This window comes from Oryctolagus cuniculus, chromosome 10 (assembly GCF_051225735.1).
Source record: "Oryctolagus cuniculus isolate XC-2025 breed Fujian yellow rabbit chromosome 10, ASM5122573v1, whole genome shotgun sequence".
NCBI lineage: Eukaryota > Metazoa > Chordata > Mammalia > Lagomorpha > Leporidae > Oryctolagus > Oryctolagus cuniculus.
The window spans coordinates 70,055,236-70,076,378 of NC_142876.1; the positions used below are offsets into that span (position 1 = coordinate 70,055,236).

Consider the following 21,143-nt stretch of genomic DNA (forward strand, 5'->3'; position numbering starts at 1 on the left):
CCAGGCCAGCTCTCTGCTATGGCCAGGGAGTGCAGTGGAGGATGGCCCAGGTGCTTGGGCCCTGCACCCCATGGGAGACCAGGAAAAGCACCTGGCTCCTGGCTCCTGCCATCGGATCAGCGCGGTGCGCCGGCCGCGGCGGCCATTGGAGGGTGAACCAACGGCAAAGGAAGACCTTTCTCTCTGACTCTCTCTCTCACTGTCCACTCTGTCAAAAAAAAAAAAAAAAAAAAAAAAAGATTTATTTTATTTATTTGAAAGACAGGGTTACAAGAGAGAGGTAGAGACAGAGAGAGAGAGGTCTTCCATTCGCTGGTTCATGCCCTAGATGGTTGCAACAGCTGGAGCTGCACCGATCTGAAGCCTGGAACTTCTTCCAGGTCTCCCACGCAGGTGCAGGGGCTCAAGGACTTGGGCCATCTTCCACTGCTTTCCCAGGCCATAGCAGAGAGCTAGATTGGAAGAGGAGCAGCTGGGACTCGAACCAGTACCCATATGGGATGCCGGCACTTCAGACTGGGGCTTTAACCTGCTGCACCACAGCACCGGCCCTCCCCCACACTCCCAGATTTATTCTTAAACCATAGTGCTGTTATGCTGTTAGTACAGTTAGCAGCCAACAATTCTTATCATCTGCTGTGGCTGTCTATATTGGTTTGCTTGATTTGGGTCTGAGAAGGTTACACTATGATTGGTATATTTGTGTCTCTTATGTGAGTGCTTTGATGAAATGGGTTGGACCAGTGATTGTTGTTTGTCCTACTGTTTTCAGTATCTGTTTGATTACTGAGGGTATTATTGCTCTTATTTCTCTTTCCCACAGTTCCTTGCAAAGCATAAGTAAGCTTTAATGTTTTGATATATTCAAGTTTTTTTGCTTTTGTGTAATTGATTTTTGATTCCTCAGCCTAATATTTTAAAAAATTTAACTAACCATTGATGGATTTCTCTACCATCATTTAAAAATGCTTCTATTCTAAGCAATATGTTAACTTATTTACGATTTTTAGGTAGTTGGTAAAATAACCTAGTCCCTGAGTTTTTGTTTTTGTTTTTCTAAGCAGATTCATCTGTTGACTTTTGTTTACAACCTTGGATGAGTAACAAGGAAAACAAGGTAAACTTTATATTTTTTTTAGCAATTTTTAGAGTTTTGTGAGAATAAGTTCATATTTCACATATCCTATAAATGTTAAAAGGTTTCTATATAGGTATAGCAGAACTCCAACTGAGGTAGTTTCAGGAAAAATGGGAGTTTATGTCACGTTATGAGGAGTTTCAAGGGGGGGGGTGTTGTCATAGGGTGTGTGTATTCTTTTTTCCTTTTTTTGGGGGTGTGTGTGTGTATTCTTGGGATTGATGATATCATCAAGGCTCTCTGCATCTCTTTGTTCAGCTTCACTCTGTTCTGTCTCATCTAGCATGTTAGCTTCATGAAGGCAAAGATTTCTCTGTTTGCCCGTAACAGTTCTTGGTACATGATTTTCTGTTAATAATTTGTGAGATTGTTAGTGAGTTGTCTTCATTTGTAGAAACCCAAGTCTACACTCTTAACATTCATTGTCAAAAAAGAAGAGTATGATTTAGGATAAATGAGAAAGAGAGTTCTAATGGACTTACCCAGGTTATACATTCTTCTCTATGATAATCACTGGGCCAGTGATTGGGTTGGGATAGGTATAGATGTCCCTCAGTATCTGGGTGGGATTGGTTCCAGGACTCATGCAGATTCCCAGAATCTGCAGATGCTCAGCCTACCATGAGATGGTGTAGTGTTGGTATAGAATCTATGTACATCCTCTAGATTTCTTTTTTATTTATTTATTTATTTATTGGCAGAATGGACAATGAGAGAGAGAGACAGAGAGAAAGGTCTTCCTTTGCTGTTGGTTCACCCTCCAATGGCTGCCGTGGCCGGCGCGCTGCGGCTGCCGCACCGTGCTGATCCGATGGCAGGAGCCAGGTGCTTCTCCTGGTCTTCCATGGGGTGCAGGGCCCAAGCACTTGGGCCATCCTGCACTGTACTCCCGGGCCACAGCAGAGAGCTGGCCTGGAAGAGGGGCAACCGGGACAGAATCCGGCGCCCTGACCAGGACTAGAACCCGGTGTGCCGGCGCCGCTAGGTGGAGGATTAGCCTAGTGAGCTGCGGCGCGGGCCCATCCTCTAGATTTCTTATAATACTTAATATGTTGTAAATTGTATGTAAATAGTTTGTATTGCTTAGGGAATAATGATAAGAAAACAAATCTTGGGCTGGCGCCGTAGTTCACTAAGCTAATCCTCTGCCTGCGGCACTGGCACCTGGGGTTCTAGTCCCGGTCGGGGCGCCGGATTCTGTCCCGGTTGCCCCTCTTCCAGGCCAGCTCTCTGCTGTGGCCCGGGAGTGCAGTGGAGGATGGCTCAAGTGCTTGGGCACCTGCACCCGCATGGGAGACCAGGAGGAAGCACCTGTCTCCTGGCTTTGGATCTGCATAGCGCGCTTGCTGCAACGCACCGGCTGTAGAGGCCACTTAGGGGCTGAACCAACGGAAAAAGGAAGACCTTTTTCTCTGTGTGTGTCTCTCTCTCACTGACCAACTCTGCCTGTCAAAAAAAAAAAAAAAAAAAGAAAAAGAAAAAGAAAAAGAAAAACAAATCTGTGCATGTTCAGTACAGATGCCTTTGTTTTTCTTATATTTTCAATCCACACTTGGTTGAATCCTTGGATATGGAACCTGTAGTTACAGAGGCCTACTGTAATCTGATGTTGGATTCTGGATCTGTGTATGTGCTTGTGCATTGTGCATATGTGCACAGAGACAGCAGAGGGACTGACAGCTCTACCAGGACCAAGTCAGGTAAAAAGTGGTAGGTTCCTCCAAGGCAGCAGGGATGCTGAGGAGATCAGCAGTTTCTGTCAGCTTAAACAGCCTGGACGTGAGGTGTGTAGTCTCATTTTATGAGCCTTAAAATATATAATTACTTGTAAAACTTAGAGAAAGGGGATGAGATTTTAAAAATTTTACTTTTCATAAGGTTTTGGAGGATTATTTTTGTAAATGATTGCAAAAGGATCTAAAATAAAAGTTACTTCATGTGTCAGGGATTAGCAAACCAGAGCTCATGGTCCAAATCCCCTCCCCCCCCCCCCTTTTTTTTTCCTAACAGGCAGAGTGGACAGTGAGAGAGAAAGAGACAGAGAGAAAGGTCTTCCTTTGCTGTTGGTTCACCCTCCAATGGCCGCCGCGGCTGGCGCGCTGCGGCCGGTGCACCGCGCTGATCCGATGCCAGGAGCCAGGTGCTTTTCCTGGTCTCCCATGGGGTGCAGGGCCCAAGCACTTGGGCCATCCTCCACTGCACTCCCGGGCCATAGCAGAGAGCTGGCCTGGAAGAGGGGCAACTGGGACAGAATCCGGTGCCCCGTCCGGGACTAGAACCCGATGTGCCGGCGCCGCAAGGCGGAGGATTAGCCTAGTGAGCCACGGCGCCGGCCCTAAATCCCTTCTAATACCTGTGTTTGTAAAGTTGGGAACACAGCCAGGTTCATTTGTTATATTTATGGCTGATTTCATGTTAGAGCAGCAGAGTTGAGAAGGTTTGCTAGAGATTGTACAGCTCACAAAACCTCAAATGTATAACTCTCTAGTCCTCAACAGAAAACACATCAATTCTGCCCTATCCACTGGCCCCTGTATTTAAGTACAGAGAGTTTCAAGTGTGAGGGATGTTTTATAGAGGGAGTCCAGGTGTTGTGAAGTTGAAATTAAGCCAGAAAGCATGATTTCTTAAAACTTCAATCAAATTTTACAGAAATATACTTATTTTCAAAAAATAAAAAGTTTCTGAAGGAGAACATAAATTTTCCCTCTGGAAGATAATTTATTTTCATAGGATAGCTGATTGATTGACTTTCTAAAAGTATTAGAAGTAATTTGATAATAACAGTATTATAAAATTGGACAGCAACAGTTAGAGAGACATGAGATGCTCAACAAAAGGGAAAGAAGTGAGAGTATGGAGAAATAAATGGATTAGAAAACTGAGAGGCCGGCGCTGTGTCGCAGCAGGTTAACACCGTGGCCTGAAGCGCCTGCATCCCATATGGGCATCGGTTCGAGACCCGGGTGCTCCTCTTCCGATCCAACTCTGCTATGGCCTGGGATAGCAGTGCAAGATGGCCCAAGTGCCTGGGCCCCTAGAACCATGTGGGAGACCCAGAGGAAGCTCCTGGCTCTTGGCTTTGGATCGGCACAGCTCTGGCCATTGCAGCCAATGGGGGAGTGAACCAGTGGATGGATGACTCTCTCTCTCTCTCTCTCTCTCTCTGCCTCTCCTTCTCTCTCTGTGTAACTCTTTCAAATAAAAAAAAAAGAGAAACAAAACAAAAAACCAGGACTTAATGGAGCTACTACTGTGCTGTATTTTTGCTAGATCTTGTCTAACCTGTAGAAGTGTAACCACTTTAGCAGAAGAGAGACATTCTCTGGAGTCTAGCTTTAGTTGTCTAGTATGTAAGGAACCGAGTATGGTAGAGGGATAGGTTCTCAAAGCAGATGTGACTAAAAAAGCTGGGATGTTTCATGTATTATTTCTCATAGATTTTCCCCCCAGCTTATTATGAAAAATATTAAAACACAGTTTTTATATTACACAGCTGTCTTATTTTTCATGGACTATCTAGGTGAGCATCTAGTTTAAATAGTAGTGTGTCACAGTAGCCCCTTGGTGCCCCTGTGCCTTAGAAATATTTGCGACTAAGCACTAACCCTTTGTGAGGGTAAAAATCACTTTGAAGGTCCATGTTTTCATCTTAAACATTAGTGTACATTTTGCAGTCTAGTTCTTATGCACATATTGTTTTAGTGTGTGTTTAATATTAGTCTGAAATAAAATTGACACTTAAAGGGAAATGTTAGATTTTCATTCTGGTCCTTGAGCATCCTTAGCATACTGCTATTCACCCTTTGGAGTTCATAGTCACTGGGTTAAAAAGCAAAGAAATAAGTTGTTCCAGTATGACGATGAAGAATTACTTGGTAAAGCTTGCTGAGCCCAACTTTTCTATTATTTTCACTTTGTTCTCTGAGCCTTGTGTTGCTCAGATTCAGTTGTGTGAGAGTGAGTATACTAAACATGGTACTAGGTTCTCTACGTATGTGCCAACAATTTTAAGATTTTTTTTTTATTATTTGAAAAAGTTACAAAAACGCAGAGGCAGAGAGCAAGGGAGATAGAGATCTTCCATCCGCTGGTTACTCCCCAAATGGCCACAACAGCTGGAGCTGGGCCAATCTGAAGCCAGGAGCTTCTTCCCGGTCTCCCACGCAGGTGCAGGGGCTCAAGGACTTGGGCCATCTTCCACTGCTTTCCCAGACCATAGCAGAGAGCTGGATTGGAAGAGGAGCAAGCTGGGACTCAAACTGGTGCCCTTATAGGATGCTGGCACTGCGGACTGTGGCTTCACCTGCTACACTGCAGCACTAGCCCCAGTTTTCAGGCCCAGTTTTTAGGCCTTCAATTTTCAGGAGTCTCACTTGGTAAGAGGAGCAAGGAGATCTGGGAGCAGGAAGGAAGGTTATTAATACACCTACAACAAATAGCCCCTCATTGTCTGCATTGTGATTTACAGATGCTGAGCACATGGAAAGTTGAGACAGCTTTTTGGAGCCTTGTACTATTCTCTTCTAAGTAGTGAATGTGCTTCTCTTGTTCACCTCACTGTCGTCTTTCTTTCAGGTTGGTGTGCCTGGAGATGGAAAACATTTTGAAAACAAAATTCCCAACACTGATTTAAGCCATACTAGCTTCTTAGAAAATGAGAGACTTACATCTCTGACCAGCTTGGAAGATTCTTCTGGTACTGTAATTTGATTTGCGGTTTCCTGGTTCCTTACTTTCCACTCTGCTGCTGCTTTGCCAACTTTCTGGTTTTTTTTTTGTTTGTTTGTTTGTTTGTTTTTGTTTTTTGACAGGCAGAGTGGACAGTGAGAGAGAGAGACAGAGAGAAAGGTCTTCCTTTGCCATTGGTTCACCCTCCAATGGCCGCCGCGGCCAGCGCGCTGCGGCCGGTGCACCGCGCTGATCCGATGGCAGGAGCCAGGAGCCAGGTGCTTTTCCTGGTCTCCCATGGGGTGCAGGGCCCAAGCACCTGGGTCATCCTCCACTGTACTCCCTGGCCACAGCAGAGAGCTGGCCTGGAAGAGGGGCAACCGGGACAGAATCCGGCGCCCTGACCAGGACTAGAACCCGGTGTGCCGGCGCCGCTAGGCGGAGAATTAGCCTAGTGAGCCACAGCGCCGGCTAACTTTCTGGTTTTTTACCTTCACCTTTTCTTCCTACCTTTCAGCACTCAGATGGTCATTTCCTATAAGTGATGGGATTTAAAAACTTAATTCTGTATATCTTGATATGATTATTATCCTACAATTTAACATCATTGGATACAAAGTAGTCACCTAAAGGTGCCACTTAGTTAAAATTCCCGGTCGGGGCGCCAGATTCTATCCCGGTTGCCCCTCTTCCAGGCCAGCTCTCTGCTGTGGCCAGGGAGTGCAGTGCAGGATGGCCCAAGTCCTTGGGCCCTGCACCCCATGGGAGACCAGGATAAGTACCTGGCTCCTGCCATTGGATCAGCGCGGTTCGCTGGCCGCAGCGCGCTGGCTGCGGCGGCCATTGGAGGGTGAACCAACGGCAAAGGAAGACCTTTCTCTCTGTCTCTCTCTCTCACTGTCCACTCTGCCTGTCAAAAAAAAAAAAGAAAAAAGTACTATGTGAAGAAATTAGGTAGCCGATGACATAGTTAGCCTCTACTCTCTCCAGAACCTCATCTAAGAGCAGAGAATTGTGTAGCTAAACTTTAGATTGTACCTCAACAGTACAAGAATCCTCTGGCCGTGTGTAGCAGGTCTGCAGCACATGTGGGAGGCCCCATTGGCAGATACACTTGGAAAAGTAGCTGGGGCCAGCTCATTCATGGCTTTGAAGGCTGGGCTGTTGAGCTGACTGGGCAGATAGAAACCATAAAGAGTGTCAGGACAGGGTTTGCTGAAAAAAGACATTTTCAATTGTTTTTGGATTGTGGAATTGTGGATAAGGAATTACTGAATTTATAAGATTTTTTGTTTCAATAGGTTTCATTCTTAAAGGTGAAATTATTAAATCAAAGGCTTTTTCTGTTGATTACTAAATTAACCTCTAAAAAGTCTGTGTCAGTTTATTATACTACTACCGTTATGATATTCCTGGTTTTATCTTGCCCTTTCAGTGTCTCGTCTTCTCTCATTCATTCATTCTTTATTTTTATTTCTTCTATGATAGGCTTATCTACCCTGTTTTGACAATGTTAACCACTTGCCACACCATTTTATGAAGAGCCTCTTTCCCTTTGCTTTCTTATGCTACATTGTCACTTGATAATATTCCAGGGTCTGTTTCTGCTGTCCTTTCACAGAGGTTAAATCCTCAGCTTGTATTAAAATGTTCTTAATGACTTGCAAGTGACTGAAATATTAGTAATTTTCTCATGTCAAATGTGAAAACAAAAACCGTTCATTGAACCATTTGTATCTTTCCAGGTTTTTTTGATTAAAATTATTTGTAGTTGAGTCACTACCTCAAAATCTTCTTATATTTTTGTCTATTTTGTCAATAGATGATGATATCAATGATGAAGAGTTTTATGATGATCATTTGGAGGCTTATTTCGAACAACTGGCAATTCCAGGAATGATATATGAAGACCTAGAGGGACAGGAACCTCCAGAAAAAAGTTTTAAGTTACCTACAAGTGATCCATGTCAGGTATGTTTAAATCTTTATGGTATTTCAAAAGTCTGGCCTAGAAAAATTCCCATTCGTTTCATTGGCTGTTAATGTTAAATTTAAGCCTTTGGTTTTCTTTGGACTCTTTTATCCAAATAAGGGTTGATGAGAAATACCTGTTTGTTCCTAATTCTTCTTTCTTACCTTACTCTAATCTACAACAAATGAAAAGATAGTACAGTGAGGGCTGGCGCCGTGGCTCACTTGGTTAATCCTCCGCCTGTGACACCTGGCATCCCATATGGGCACCGGGTTCTAGTCCCAGTTCCTCCTCTTCCAGTCCAGCTCTCTGCTGTGGCCCGGGAAGGCAGTGGAGGCTGGCCCAAATGCTTGGGCGCCTGCCCCTGCATGGGAGTCCAGGAGGAAGCACCTGGTTCTTGGCCTCGGATCGGCGTAGCTCCAACCGTAGTGGCCATTTGCAGGGGTGAACCAAAGGAGGGAAGATCTTTCTCTCTGTCTCTTTGTCTCACTAACTCTATCTGTCAAATAAATTAAAAAAAAAAAAAAAAAAAGATAGTACAATGGATGTTTGTATACCTTCCATCCAGTGTTAACAAATTTTTTTTTAAGAATTTATTTATTCATTTATTTGAAGGGCAGAGTTAGAGAGAGAGAGAGAGAGAGAGATCCTCCATCTATTAGTTCACTCCCCAGATGACCAAAATGGCCATAATTGGACTGATCTGAAGCCAGGAACCAGGAGATTTTTGGGGTCTCCCATGTGGGTGCAGGGGGCCAAGTACCCAGGCCATCCTCCACTGCCTTCCCAGGCCACTAGTGGGGAACTGGACCAGAAGTGGAACAGCTGAGACTCAAACTGGCACCCATATGGGATGCTGGCGCCACACTCAGTGGCTTTATCTGGTATGCCATGGTTCTGGCCCCGGCCATTTTTTCTATTTTAAAGATTTATTTATTTATTTGAGAGAGAGAGAAGAAGAACCAAAGAGAGAGAGTCCTTCTGCTGTTTCCCTCCCAAGATGGTGGCAACAGCTGGAGCTGGGCCCAAATGAAACCAGGAGCTTCTTCGGGGTCTCCCACATGGGTGCTTGGGCCCAAGCATTTGGGCCATTCTCTGCTGTCTTTCCTGGCCATTAGCAGGGAGTTGGATTGGAAGTGGAACAGCCAGGAAATGAACTGGCACCTGTATAGGATGCCGGCACTGTGGGCAGCAGCTTTACCTGCTATGTCCCTAACCAGTTGTTAATGTTTTCCAGTTTTGTGGTTTTTTTTCTCTGTCCATAAATGCTTCCTCCCTGAATCATTTGAAAATAAATTGTGGATAGCATAATGTTTCCCCCAATAAATCAACATTTATCTCTGTGAATAAGAACATTTCCCTTCATAGTCACAATTCTGTTACTTAACTTTGACACACTTATGTCCTTGATTGTGTCTGATCCAGAATACGGTCAGAGATTACACTTGCCTTGGGTTGTCCTGTTTTTTGTTTTGTTTTGTTTTGAGATTTGTTTAGTTTATTTGAAAGGCAGAGTTACAAAGCGAGGGAGACAAAGAAAGAGAGATCTTTCATCCTGCTAGTTCACTCCCCAAATGGCTGCACTGAGACCATCTTCTGCTTTCCCAACCACATCAGCTCCCTGGATTGGAAGCTGAGCAGCCAGGACTTGCACCATCATGCTAGCTTCATAAGTGGTGGCTTAACCTGCCGCACTGCAACATGGATACCCTTTTTATTCTCTTTTAGGAGTAGATTTGGAGCAGTTCTTTCAGGAAATTAAACACTGTATATAGTCTTGACTTTTTGTCTTGTAGAATGATTCCTTATCTAGATATATGTGACTTTTTTTTCCTCCTGAATTAGATTAAACATTTTGTCAAAATTTCAAATTAAACTTTTTTCTCATGAGTGGATTCATATTAAGTACTGGGAATGTTGTATTACCTCACATAAGGAGAAGTGTAATCCTATTTGTCCCACTATTGGTAATTGCTATATTTGATAGTGTTGGTTAAGATATTAATGGCTTTGTATATATGAAATGCATGAAATTTGTATACCTTAAATTAAAAGTTTCTAGGACAAAAAAAGGTAGTACTGGCTACATGTCTCCTCATGAAAGCACATCTTCCACTTTGTTGTGAATAAGTCTACGGGGTGGCACAGGAAGATCGTGTGATCATCCTGCTCTCCTCAGCCCTCCCTGAACTGGTTATAGTATCTTTGCAGAAGCCTCCCTTCTGCTTTCATGACCTGGCTTCCTTCCAGGAAACAGCTGTTCTCTGCTGCCCATGTTTGCCCCCTCAAGATATATGATTTTAATGAATACAGCTAACATATTCTTTTAACAGGAAAATGAAAACAATGCTTTAACCTGTAAATTTCAATCAGAAAGTAACAGCTTTCTGATTTCCCATGGCTCACATTCTTCAGAAAATTCTGAAACAACCCACAAAGAGAGTGAGGAAGGCCATGCTGTTTGTCATTCTGGGATCAGTAAGTACTGAAATAGGATTCCTAGTTCTTTTTTTTTTTATTGTTGTTGTTGTTGTTGTAGATGTTATTTTTAAAGATTTACTTTATTTATTTGAAAGATACAGTTAAGGCCGGCGCCGTGGCTCACTAGGCTAATCCTCCACCTTGCGGCGCCGGCACATCGGGTTCTAGTCCCGGTCGGGGTGCCAGATTCTGTCCCGGTTGCCCCTCTTCCAGGCCAGCTCTCTGCTGTGGCCAGGGAGTGCAGTGCAGGATGGCCCAAGTCCTTGGGCCCTGCACCCCATGGGAGACCAGGATAAGTACCTGGCTCCTGCCTTTGGATTAGCACGGTGTGCCGGCCGCAGCGCGCCAGCCGCGGCGGCCATTGGAGGGTGAACCAACGGCAAAGGAAGACCTTTCTCTCTGTCTCTCTCTCTCTCACTGTCCACTCTGCCTGTCCAAAAAAAAAAAAAAGATACAGTTACAGAGAGAGAGAGATCTTCCATCCTCTGGTTTACTCCTCAGATGGCCGCAACAGCTGGAGCTGTGCCAATCCAAAGCCTGGAGCCAGGAGCTTCTTCCAGGTTTCCCACACGGGTTCAGGGGCCCAAGGACTTGGGCCATCTTCTACTGCTTTCCCAGGCCATAGCAGAGAGCTGGATCGGAAGAGGAACAGCAGATACTAGAACCGGTGCCCATATGGGATTTTGGCATTTCAGGCCAGGGCTTTAACCCTCTGCACCACAGTGCTGACCCCAGGATTTCTAGTTCTTTTTTTTTTTTTTTTTCTTTTTTTAAAGATTTTATTTATTTGGGCTGGCGCCGTGGCTCACTAGGCTAATCCTCCACCTAGCGGCGCCGGCACACCGGGTTCTAGTCCCGGTTGGGGCGCCGGATTCTGTCCCGGTTGCCCCTCTTCCAGGCCAGCTCTCTGCTGTGGCCAGGGAGTGCAGTGGAGGATGGCCCAGGTGCTTGGGCCCTGCACCCCATGGGAGACCAGGAAAAGCACCTGGCTCCTGGCTCCTGCCACCGGATCAGCGTGGTGCGCCGGCTGCAGCACGATGGCTGCGGCAGCCATTGGAGGGTGAACCAACGGCAAAGGAAGACCTTTCTCTCTGTCTCTCTCTCTCACTGTCCACTCTGCCTGTCAAAAAATAAAAAAAAACGAAAAAAATAAAGATTTTATTTATTTGAGAAGTAGAGTTACAGACAGTGAGAAGAAGAGACAGAGAGAAAGGTCTTCCGTCATTTGGTTCTCTCTCCAAATGGCTGCAATGGCCGGAGCTGTGCCGTTCTGAAGCCAGGAGTCAGGAGCTTCTTCTGGGTCTCTCATGCAGGTACAGGGGCACAAGCACTTGGGCCATCTTCCACTGCCTTCCCAGGCCACAGCAGAGCGCTGGATTGGAAGAGGGGCAGCTGGGACTAGAACCATCACCCACATGGGATGCTGGTGCCTCAGGCAGAAGATTAACCTACTGTGCCATGGCGCCAGCCCCATGATTCCTAGTTCTTAAATTGTGTATTTGACTTCACCTTTTTCTTTAAAACAACTTTTTCCTTAAGATAATTTATTTGAAAGACAGTGTTACATGAAAAGAAAGGGATCTTACATCTGATGGTTCACTCCCTTGATGGCCACAGTGGCCCAGGCTAGGCTAGGCCAAAGCCAGGAACCTGGAACTCCATCTGAGTCTCCTACATGGGTGTCAGGGGCCCAAGCACTTGGCTCATCTTCCACATTAGCAAAGAGCTGGATTGGAAGTGGGGCAGTTGGGACTCGAACCAATGCTCATATGGCAGTGGCTTGATTTGCTGTACCACTGCACTGCCTGCCCACCTGCTCCCCCACCCCCTTTTAAAAGAGATTTTTATTTGAAAGGTAGAGAGAGCGAGCGAGCGAGCGAGTGCTCTTTGATTTGCTGGTTCATCCCCCAAATGCCTGGAATAGCCAGGTTAGACTGGGCTGAAGCTAGGAGCCAGAAACTCTGTCTCAGTCTCTCACATGGATGGGAGGAATCCATGTACTTTGGCTGTCATCTGCTGCCTCCCAGAAGCATTTGCAGGAAGCTGGATTTTGAAACAGAAGCAGAAGTAGGATTCTGTCCCAGGCACTCCAATATGGGATGTGGCTTAACCCACTGTGCCACAATGTGCCCTCCCAAGATTCATTTCTTTTTTATGATTGATTATATATTAATCTTTCTATCTTTTCAAATTTTTAGATAGTTGAAAACTTTTCAGAAGCATTTTTGATAGTGTCTAAGTAAATTGGTATCATTATTAACACTGGCATATATTTCTTGGTTGACTAATATGAATAATTTTCCTCTGACAGTTGAGAATTAGAAATAAATTCTGTATGATAGACTTTGTCATGTTCATTATTGCTTCTTAATGCTGTTTTCTTTCATATGCAGTTACTGAAGTTGTCAATGAATGCCATAAATGCTAGTCATTTTGTTTATGTAAAATTTGACTATCAGTAAGTAGTTTTACATTAGATTACCCAAACTTTGACACTGTTCCACTTTGTTTCTTTACTTTTCGGGTAATTCTGTAGGATCTGGGAACAGTAGAACACATGTAGATGGTTCATCACAATTTCCTTCTAGTACCTGGAGAACTGAGAAAAAAAGGACAGAAAGTTTGAAGGGTATTGTTCCAGATCAGAGCAGGGTAAGTTCATATGCATTGTATTTAAATTTGCTGTGAAAAGAAATGAATCTTTTGTGTTGTATGATACCAATTTTTTTCAAATAGTAGTTATTGTTGACTTCTGGAGAATAACAGAATGCATTAATGTCTCTGATAATATTTGTGTGTATGTATCTTTGATAACAGTATTGTACAATTGTATAATTTTCTTGCATTTAAATATTTAATAACTTGAATTTAGATTATTCACCTAAAAAGTTCTTCAGTTAATGTTTGATCATTAAGGAAAAAGTGAACTGCTTTTATCTTACTCCAGCATATTTATTTTTGTTTTTTAGTGTTTCTATTTGTTAATGGTTAATGTTACCCATTTCTCCTATGGTTGAAGCTTGGTAGTAACTTTTGACACTCTTCTATCCCTTTTTTAGTAATATGTGGGTCAGGATTGTAGGATGGTTTTTACTGTTCAGGTGGAGTATGTATGTGCTTACTAAATATGTGGAGAAGACAGTCATTTTATTCTTAGAGCAGTCCTCTGAGTATATTACAGCAGCAGGTGATGGAATTGTCAGTTCGGAAGACTCATTCTTGTTAGAAAGTTCTCAGGCTTATGTCCTGGAGTTGTTCTCTCCTGTTTATTTCTTTTACCCCTATTCAAGTTCAAGGTACTTATTCTGTCATGTTTCCATCTGATCAGTTTTGTTGGCTTTTTTTTTTTTTTTTTTAAGATTTATTTATTTTTTTGAAAGGCAGAGAGAGAGAGAGAGAGAGAGAGATCTACCATTACTTTTGCACTTCCCAAATGATTGCAGTAGCCAGGGCTGGGCCAGGCTGAAGCCAGGAGCCAGGAGCTTCTTTTGGGTCTCCGTGCAAGTGCAGGGGCCATAAGACTTAGGCCATCCTCTTCTACTGCTTTCCCAGGCCATGGTAGAGGGCTGGATTGGAAGAGGAACAGCTGGAACTCGATCCAGGGCCTGTATGGGATGCTGGTGCTGCAGGTGGTGGCTTTAACTGCTACGCCACAGCGCCGGCCCTGTAGTGGCTTTTTTGTACTTAATATTCTGTCTGTTATCTATCATATTAATACTTCTTGAGTGCTATATAATCTTGACTCAATGTTATCTGTCTCTTTTACTCTTGTACATTTCTTCTACAAATCCTTGTTTCTAGTTTTTTTTTCCCCTTGCTTTCCTAATCCAGATTATGACCATCTTTCTTACTTTAGGTCATATACCTGGGTACTTTTAAATAATTGTAAACTATGTTTATTTGTCTGAACTCCTGTTATATTAATCATTCTACATATTTTACTTATCCAGAATTAGCTCTTCAGCAGATTCAAGAATTTGCAGCTCATTCCAGAAATCACTTAGGTACAAATAAAGTACAAAGCCCTTCTGTGGTCACCAGAACAGGTATTCTAGAATCTTTGGGTTTTTTTTCCTAGGACTGATTCGGAGAGAGATATCAGTGGTATAGACTTAAACAATTCTTTTTTTTTTTTTTTTTTTCCCGCAAGAGGAGCAGCCAGGACACGAACCAGTGCCCTTGTGGGATGCTGGTGCTGCAGGCAGAGCAGACTTAATGTAATTCTAAAATATTTCTGTTATCTAATATGTTTCTAGCCCTCATCCAATTGGAACTAACACATTAGGGGGAAAAAAGCAAGAAGAAACAACATTTATTAGTCCTTTTGACTTTTGTCAGAATGTGTTAGTTTATAAGTTTTATAAATATATCAATCTGTGGTATTTAATTTTGGGCTAGGGATTTTGTTCTGTTACAGTTTAGTAATCTTTTTTAAAAAAGATTATGTATATGCGAGGTAGAGTTACAGAAAGAGGGAGAGACAAAGAGAAGAAAGGTCTTCCATTTGCTTGTTTACTCCCCAAATGGCTGCAAATGCTGGAGCTGTGCTGATTGAAGCCAGGAGCTTCTTGTGGGTTTCCCGTGCAGGTGCAGGGGCTCAAGCACTTACACTGCTTTCCTATGCAGAGGAAATTTGTTTATGCTTTCTCATAAGCAGAGAGCTGGATTGAAAGAGCAGCAGCTAGGACTTTTACTCGTGCCCATATGGGATGCCAGCACTGTAGGCAGAGGCTTAGCCTACTACACCACAGTGCCAACTCCATAGTCTTCATTTAATAGTGACTGTTTGCCATTAAAAATGGAATATGTTGGGGCCAGCACTGTGCCATAGTGGGTAAAGCCGCTGCCTGCAGTGCTGGCATCCCATATGGGCGCCGGTTCGAGTCCAGGCTGCTCTACTTCCAGTCAGCTCTCTGCTATGGCCTGGGAAAGTAGTAGAAAATGGCCCAAGTCCTTGGGCCCCTGCACCTGCATGGGAGACCCGGAAAAATCTCCTGGCTCCTGGCTTCAGATCAGCACAGTTCCAGCTGTTGTGACCCACTGGGGAGTGAACCAGCAGATGAAAGAGCTCTCTCTCTCTCTCTCTTCCCTTCTCTGTGTAACGCTTTCAAATAAATAAATAAATAAATAAATATTTTAAAAATGGAATATATTGAAATTATTATTTATTTGAGAGGCAGGGCAAGCGTGAGTACCCACTTCTGCTGGTTCATTCCCCCAAATACCTTTAAAGGCTGGGGCTGGGACTGGGCTAGGGCTGAACCTAGGAGTTGGGAATGCCATCATGGTGGCAGGAACCCAGTACTTGAACCATGGTCCCTGCCTTCAGGGTCTGCCTTTGGAGGAAGACTCAGCAGCCCATGCCAGGAATTGAACCTAGGTACTCCAGTCTGGAGTGTGGGCATCTTAACTGCCCCATTTCCTTTTAATATGGGTAAGCACTCAGAAATTGCTGGGAACCTTGAGTAGGTCATTTCAGCTGAGAATTACTGGGGATCTTCTCAGTGAGAGTTAAGTACTTGATGCACAAGTCATGCAGAGATAATCCTCTTTACTTGGTAGGAAAATAAAAGAAGTACTTAGATAATTGTAAAGTAAAGCCAAGTCCTGTTAAACTGCATGGCACTTCCTGTAGGAAGCCCCCAAGTTCTGATTGTGTTGTGTTGCAAAAATTTTTTGAAGGTGGAAATTTTTCCTGTTGTAAGCAAAGACATGATCTGATGATTCATTTCTGGCCCATCTTCTCAGGAAGTATTGAATACCTAAGACAGCTGATTCTGTAGGAGCCTAGGGATTCTCAATGCTGAAACCCCACAGAGGCTGCTAAGGAGGCTGGTGCATATGGGACAGGATGTGTGAACTTGTTCTCACACTTCTTAAATGGGGAAGAAATCCCTGCCTGCAGGTCACCCTTCAAATACATTATTGCATGAAGTGTCCATAGTTTTTTTTGTACTTGGAGTAGTACAGTTTGTGTTACTGTGAAGCAACCTAGTGGTATCCTTCATTTGGCAAGATCTGCAGCCCGTTTTTTTCTGTTGTGTGAAGTCTGTAGAACACAAATACAAGCTACTATCTTGAGTTAATCGAATTCTTTCTGTTTAATATGTTACTATACAAGGGTACTTTTGAAAGTTTTAGGAAAAATTAAAATCTATGCATAATATTTTCATACTATACATCTCCATGAGCTTTTTGAAGAATTCGTATGCATGGATTTAAAATATCTTGCAGTAGGTATACTTACCTTTAATTCTATTTTCCACAAACTTTTTGAAGTACTGGCTTATCTTAGAAACAAATTGTTTTACCACTAAAATAGTGTAAATTTGGGGGAGTTGAAGGTGCATGGGTGCCATCTGGTGGTGAAAACTCTCCTTACCTAAAAAGGAAAAAATTAAAATAGCTAAATAAATAATTGAGGGTGTCAGCTTAACATTTGTTTGAATTCTTTTTATAGCTGGATTGTAAAACTTTGGGCCCTTTTTGAATCCTTTTATGTGTATCTTTTATTACATCCTTGTTCCCTGCACTGTTTATTACATCCTTGTTCCCTGCTCTGTTTCTTCAGTAATCAGGATATGTTTTCATGCTGTCCAGCATTGCTTTCTAATAATCTGGTAATTCTGCAAACCATGGTGTGAGTTTTGTATCTGGGATACTTTTTCTTTTTTAACTTTTATTTAATGAATATAAATTTCCAAAGTACAGCTTATGGATTACAATGGCTCCCTCCCCATAACTTCCCTCCCACCCGCAACCCTCCCCTTTCCCGCTCCCTCTCCCCTTCCATTCACATCAAGATTCATTTTCAATTCTCTTTATATACAGAATATCAGTTTAGTATATATTAAGTAAAGATTTCAACAGTTTTCACCCACATAGAAACACAAAGTGAAAAATACTGTTTGAGTACTCGTTATAGCATTAAATCACAATGTACAGCACATTAAGGACAGAGATCCTACATGAGGAGTAAGTGCACAGTGCCTCTTGTTGTTGACTTAACAAATTGACACTCTTGTTTATGGCATCAGTAATCATGGGATACTTTTTCTAAACGATACCCACCTTGCTTGCTCAGGGTGGGCATTTAGTATAGCAGTTAAGATGCTGCCTGGGACACTTAGGTCTGATATCTGGGTGCCTGAGTTCAAGTCCTGGCTTCTCTTCTAACTCCAATTTCCTGCTAATGTACACTCTGGGGAGGCAGCAGGTGATGGCTTGAGTAGTTGGGTCCTTTGTAACCAACCATGTGGTAGACCTGGATTGAGTTCCTGACTCCTGACTTCAGGCTGACCTAGCCAGGCTGTTGTTGGTGTTTGAGGAAGATGAAAGCTGATGGAAGATCTCTCTCAATATGTGTGTGTGTGTGTGTGTGTGTGTGTGGCTATTTGTCATCATCATTTTCTGATTTTCAAATAGAAGGAAAAGAAAAATAAAATTCTTTTTTTGCTTCTTTATGCATCTCTATTTTCATGTTTTATATTTTTAAAGTGTGATAAAATATATACAACATAAAATTACCATCTTAACCATTTTTAACCATTTTTAAATGTATAGTTCAGTAGTGTTAAGCATGTGTACATCATGCAGCCAATCTCTGGAACTCTTTTCACTTTGCACAAGTAAAACTCTATCCCCATTAAGCAACATTCCCCTCTTTCTCAAAACTCTGGCAGTTTGTTTTCTATTGCTATGAATTTGACTACTGCAGGTAACTTCATATAAGTGGAATCACAATATATTTAACTTTTCTGTTTCTGGTTTATTTCACTAGGTGTGATATTTTCAGTGTTTATTCATGTTGTAGCATGTATCAACATTTTATTTATGACTGAGTAATATTCTATTATAGTACATTTTATCTATATCCTCATTGATCAGTGGAATCTTAGGTGTTTCTGCCTTTTGGTTATTCAAAGTAATGATGTTGTGACCATTCCTGTGCAAATATTTGATTGAGTCTCTGCTTACAAGTCTGGGATATATATATCTAAGAATGGAACTCTTGAGTTATGTGGTAGTTCTAACTTTAATGTTTTGAGAATTGCCTTCCTTACTGTTCAGTGCCTCTTTTTGGCATTAAGATGATTATATAGTTTTATTAATGTGATGTAGTACATTGAGTTTTTTATATCAAACCAGCCTTGCATTCTTGGAGTACATCCCAATTGGTTATGGTGAATACTCTTATAATGTGTTGTTGGATTGAATTTGTTAGTCATTATTGAGGATTTTCCCTTTCTGTATTCATGAAGGATACTAGTCTAAAATATTCTTGTGATGTCTTTATCTTACTTTGGTATCAGAATAGTTGTGACCTCATACAGTGAGTTAGGAAACATTCCCTCTTCAGTATTTTGGGAAGAATTTGAGAAGAATTGTTTGGTGGACTTCACTAGTAAAGCCATCTGGTCCAGGATGTATTTGATTCTTGAACAGTTTTTGATTACCAGTTTAATTACTTTACTCATTACAAGTCTGTTGAGATTTTCTGTTTATCTGTGTTTTAGGAACTTTATGTAACTTAGACTTAATTCATTTCTTTTGGGTTGCTTGATTTATTGGCCCACACAAATGTGCAGAGTTCTCTTATTATCCCTTTTATCTTTGAAGGTCAGTAGTAATGTCTACTTCAATTTCTGAATTTAGTCACTTTTTGTTGCATATCATCTTTCATCTGTTTAGTGAATGAGTTTTCTATTTTGCTATTTTGAAAGAATCAGCTATTTTTCTCCATTTTTAAAATACTCTCTCTAATCTTTTTTTTTTAAAGATTTATTTATGTATTTGAGAGGTAGAGTTATAGACAATGAGAGGGAGAGACAGAGAGAAAGGTCTTCCTTCTGTTGGTTCACTGCCCAGATGGCTGCAACGGCTGGAGCTGAGTCAATTCAAAGCCAGGAGCCTGGTCTCCCATGTGGGTGCAGGGACCCAAGGACTTGGGCCATCTTCTACTGCTTTCCCATAGCAGAGAGCTGGATTGGATGAGAGGCAGACCAGACTAGAACTGGTGCCCAGATGGGATGCTGGTGCCGCAGGTGGAAGATTAACCTACTGTGTCACAGTGCCTGCCCTGTCTCTCTAATCTTTATCATGTCCTTCATTTGCTAGCTTTCAGTTTAATTTGCTCTTACTTTTTAGTTCCTTAAGACGTAAAGTTAGGTTATTCATTTGAGATTCTGCTTCCTTTATGTAGGCATTTACAACTATAAATTTCACTTTTAACACTGCTTTTGCTGTATCCCATTTTTTTTAAAAGATTTATTTATTCTATTTGAAAGGCAGAGTTAGAGAGAGAGAGAGAGAATATCTTGGATCTGTTGGCTCACTCCCCAAGAGGCCACTGAGCTGATCCAGAGCCAGGATCCAGGAGTTTCTTCCGGATCTCCCATGTGGGTACAGGGGCCCAAAACTTGGGCCGTCTTTCCCTGCTCTCCCAGGCGCATTAGCAGGGAGCTGGATCAAAAGTGGAGCAGCCAGGGCTAGATCTGGTGCCCATATGGGATGCTGGCACTGCAGGTGGTGGCTTTATTTGCTACACCACAGTACCGGCCCCAGCTTTGTAAGTTTTAGTATCTTGTGTTTCCACTTTCATTTCTCTTAAGTATTTTGTAATTTTCTTTGACCTATTGGTTGTTCAGTATTATGTTTAAATTGTATATATTTGTGAATTTTCTAGTTTCATTTCTAACTTCATCCTATTATGTTTAGAGAAGATATAGGGGAGTCTTCAACAAATTTGTGGAAAATATATATTATGAAAACTATGCATGGATTTCAAATTTTTTAAACAAAGTATTTTAAACTTAAACTTAAATTTCATTTTTCCATGAATTTTTTGAAGTACCCCTGTACTTTGTATATCTTTTAGTGTTTCTGAGACTTGCATTGTGGCAGAAAATATGATCTGTCCTGAAGAATGTTGCACATGTTCTTATGAAGACTGTGTCCTGCCATTGGTGGTAGGGTGTTTTGTGTATGTCTGTTAGGTCTAGATGATTTATTGTGTTATTTATGTCCTGTATCTCCATCCCTATCTTCTGGCTGACTATTTTATTTTTGAAGGTAGTATATTGAAATTTTCAACTAGAATTATAGAACTTCTTATTTCTCCCTCCAGTGCTGTTAATTTTTACTTCATTTATTTTAGGGGTCTGTTATTCTGGATGTAAATATTCATAATTGTTATATCTTGTTATATTGACTTACTAATATATGATGTTCTTCTCTGTCTCTTGTAATCCTTTTTGTTTGTATATCAATTTATTTGATGATATAGCTACCACCACTGTTTGGTTACTATTTCCGTGGAGTATTTTCTTTCTTTTTAATTTTTAAAATTATTCATCTATTTATTTGAAAGACAAAATGGCAGAGAGAGAGGAAGAGAGATTCCACCTGCTGATTCACTCCCTAAATGGTTACAACAGTCAGTTCTGGGCCAGGCTGAAGGCGGAGACAAGAACTTTATCCTGCTGAGTATCTCGCTTCCTCAGCAGACTCATAGAATGGCGGATGTCCTAAACAGCACTCTGGCCTCAGAATCAGCCCTAAAGGCATTCCAATCTGGCTGAAAAGCCCATGAGAGTATTTCAGGCATGGAAAGCCAAGACACTCTGGCAAAAAAACAAAAAAACAAAAAAACAAAAAAACAAAAACACAACACCTAAATGAAAGATCTCTGTGAGTGAGATCCCAGTGGAAAGAACGGTCTTCAAAGAAGGAGGTACCTTTCTCTGAAGGGAAGAGAGAACCTCCACTTTGACTATGACCTTGTCTAAATCATCTATTATTTTTCACTTTATGTTTCTGTGTGGGAGCAAACTGTTGAAATCTTTACTTAATGTATGCTAAACTGATCTTCTGTATATAAAG

The 21,143-nt window shown here is 42.0% G+C and overlaps 1 protein-coding gene across 16 annotated transcripts in view; it reads left to right on the top strand.

Annotated features, from left to right (window-relative positions):
• Positions 1-21,143, top strand: part of CEP192 (centrosomal protein 192) — a 151,007-nt gene that overhangs the window by 29,703 nt on the left and 100,161 nt on the right. For 9 of the 16 annotated variants that reach the window (XM_017343984.4, XM_070050534.2, XM_089305395.1 and 6 more), the window contains 5 exons: positions 1,065-1,117; positions 5,717-5,837; positions 7,632-7,780; positions 10,115-10,259; positions 12,799-12,914. In XM_017343984.4, the coding sequence (XP_017199473.4) occupies positions 1,065-1,117; positions 5,717-5,837; positions 7,632-7,780; positions 10,115-10,259; positions 12,799-12,914 (584 nt within the window). Of the gene's footprint in view, positions 1-1,061; positions 1,118-5,716; positions 5,838-7,631; positions 7,781-10,114; positions 10,260-12,798; positions 12,915-21,143 lie in introns of all 16 variants that reach the window. The other 7 variants (XM_089305389.1, XM_089305392.1, XM_089305388.1 and 4 more) reach the window with 1 other exon arrangement.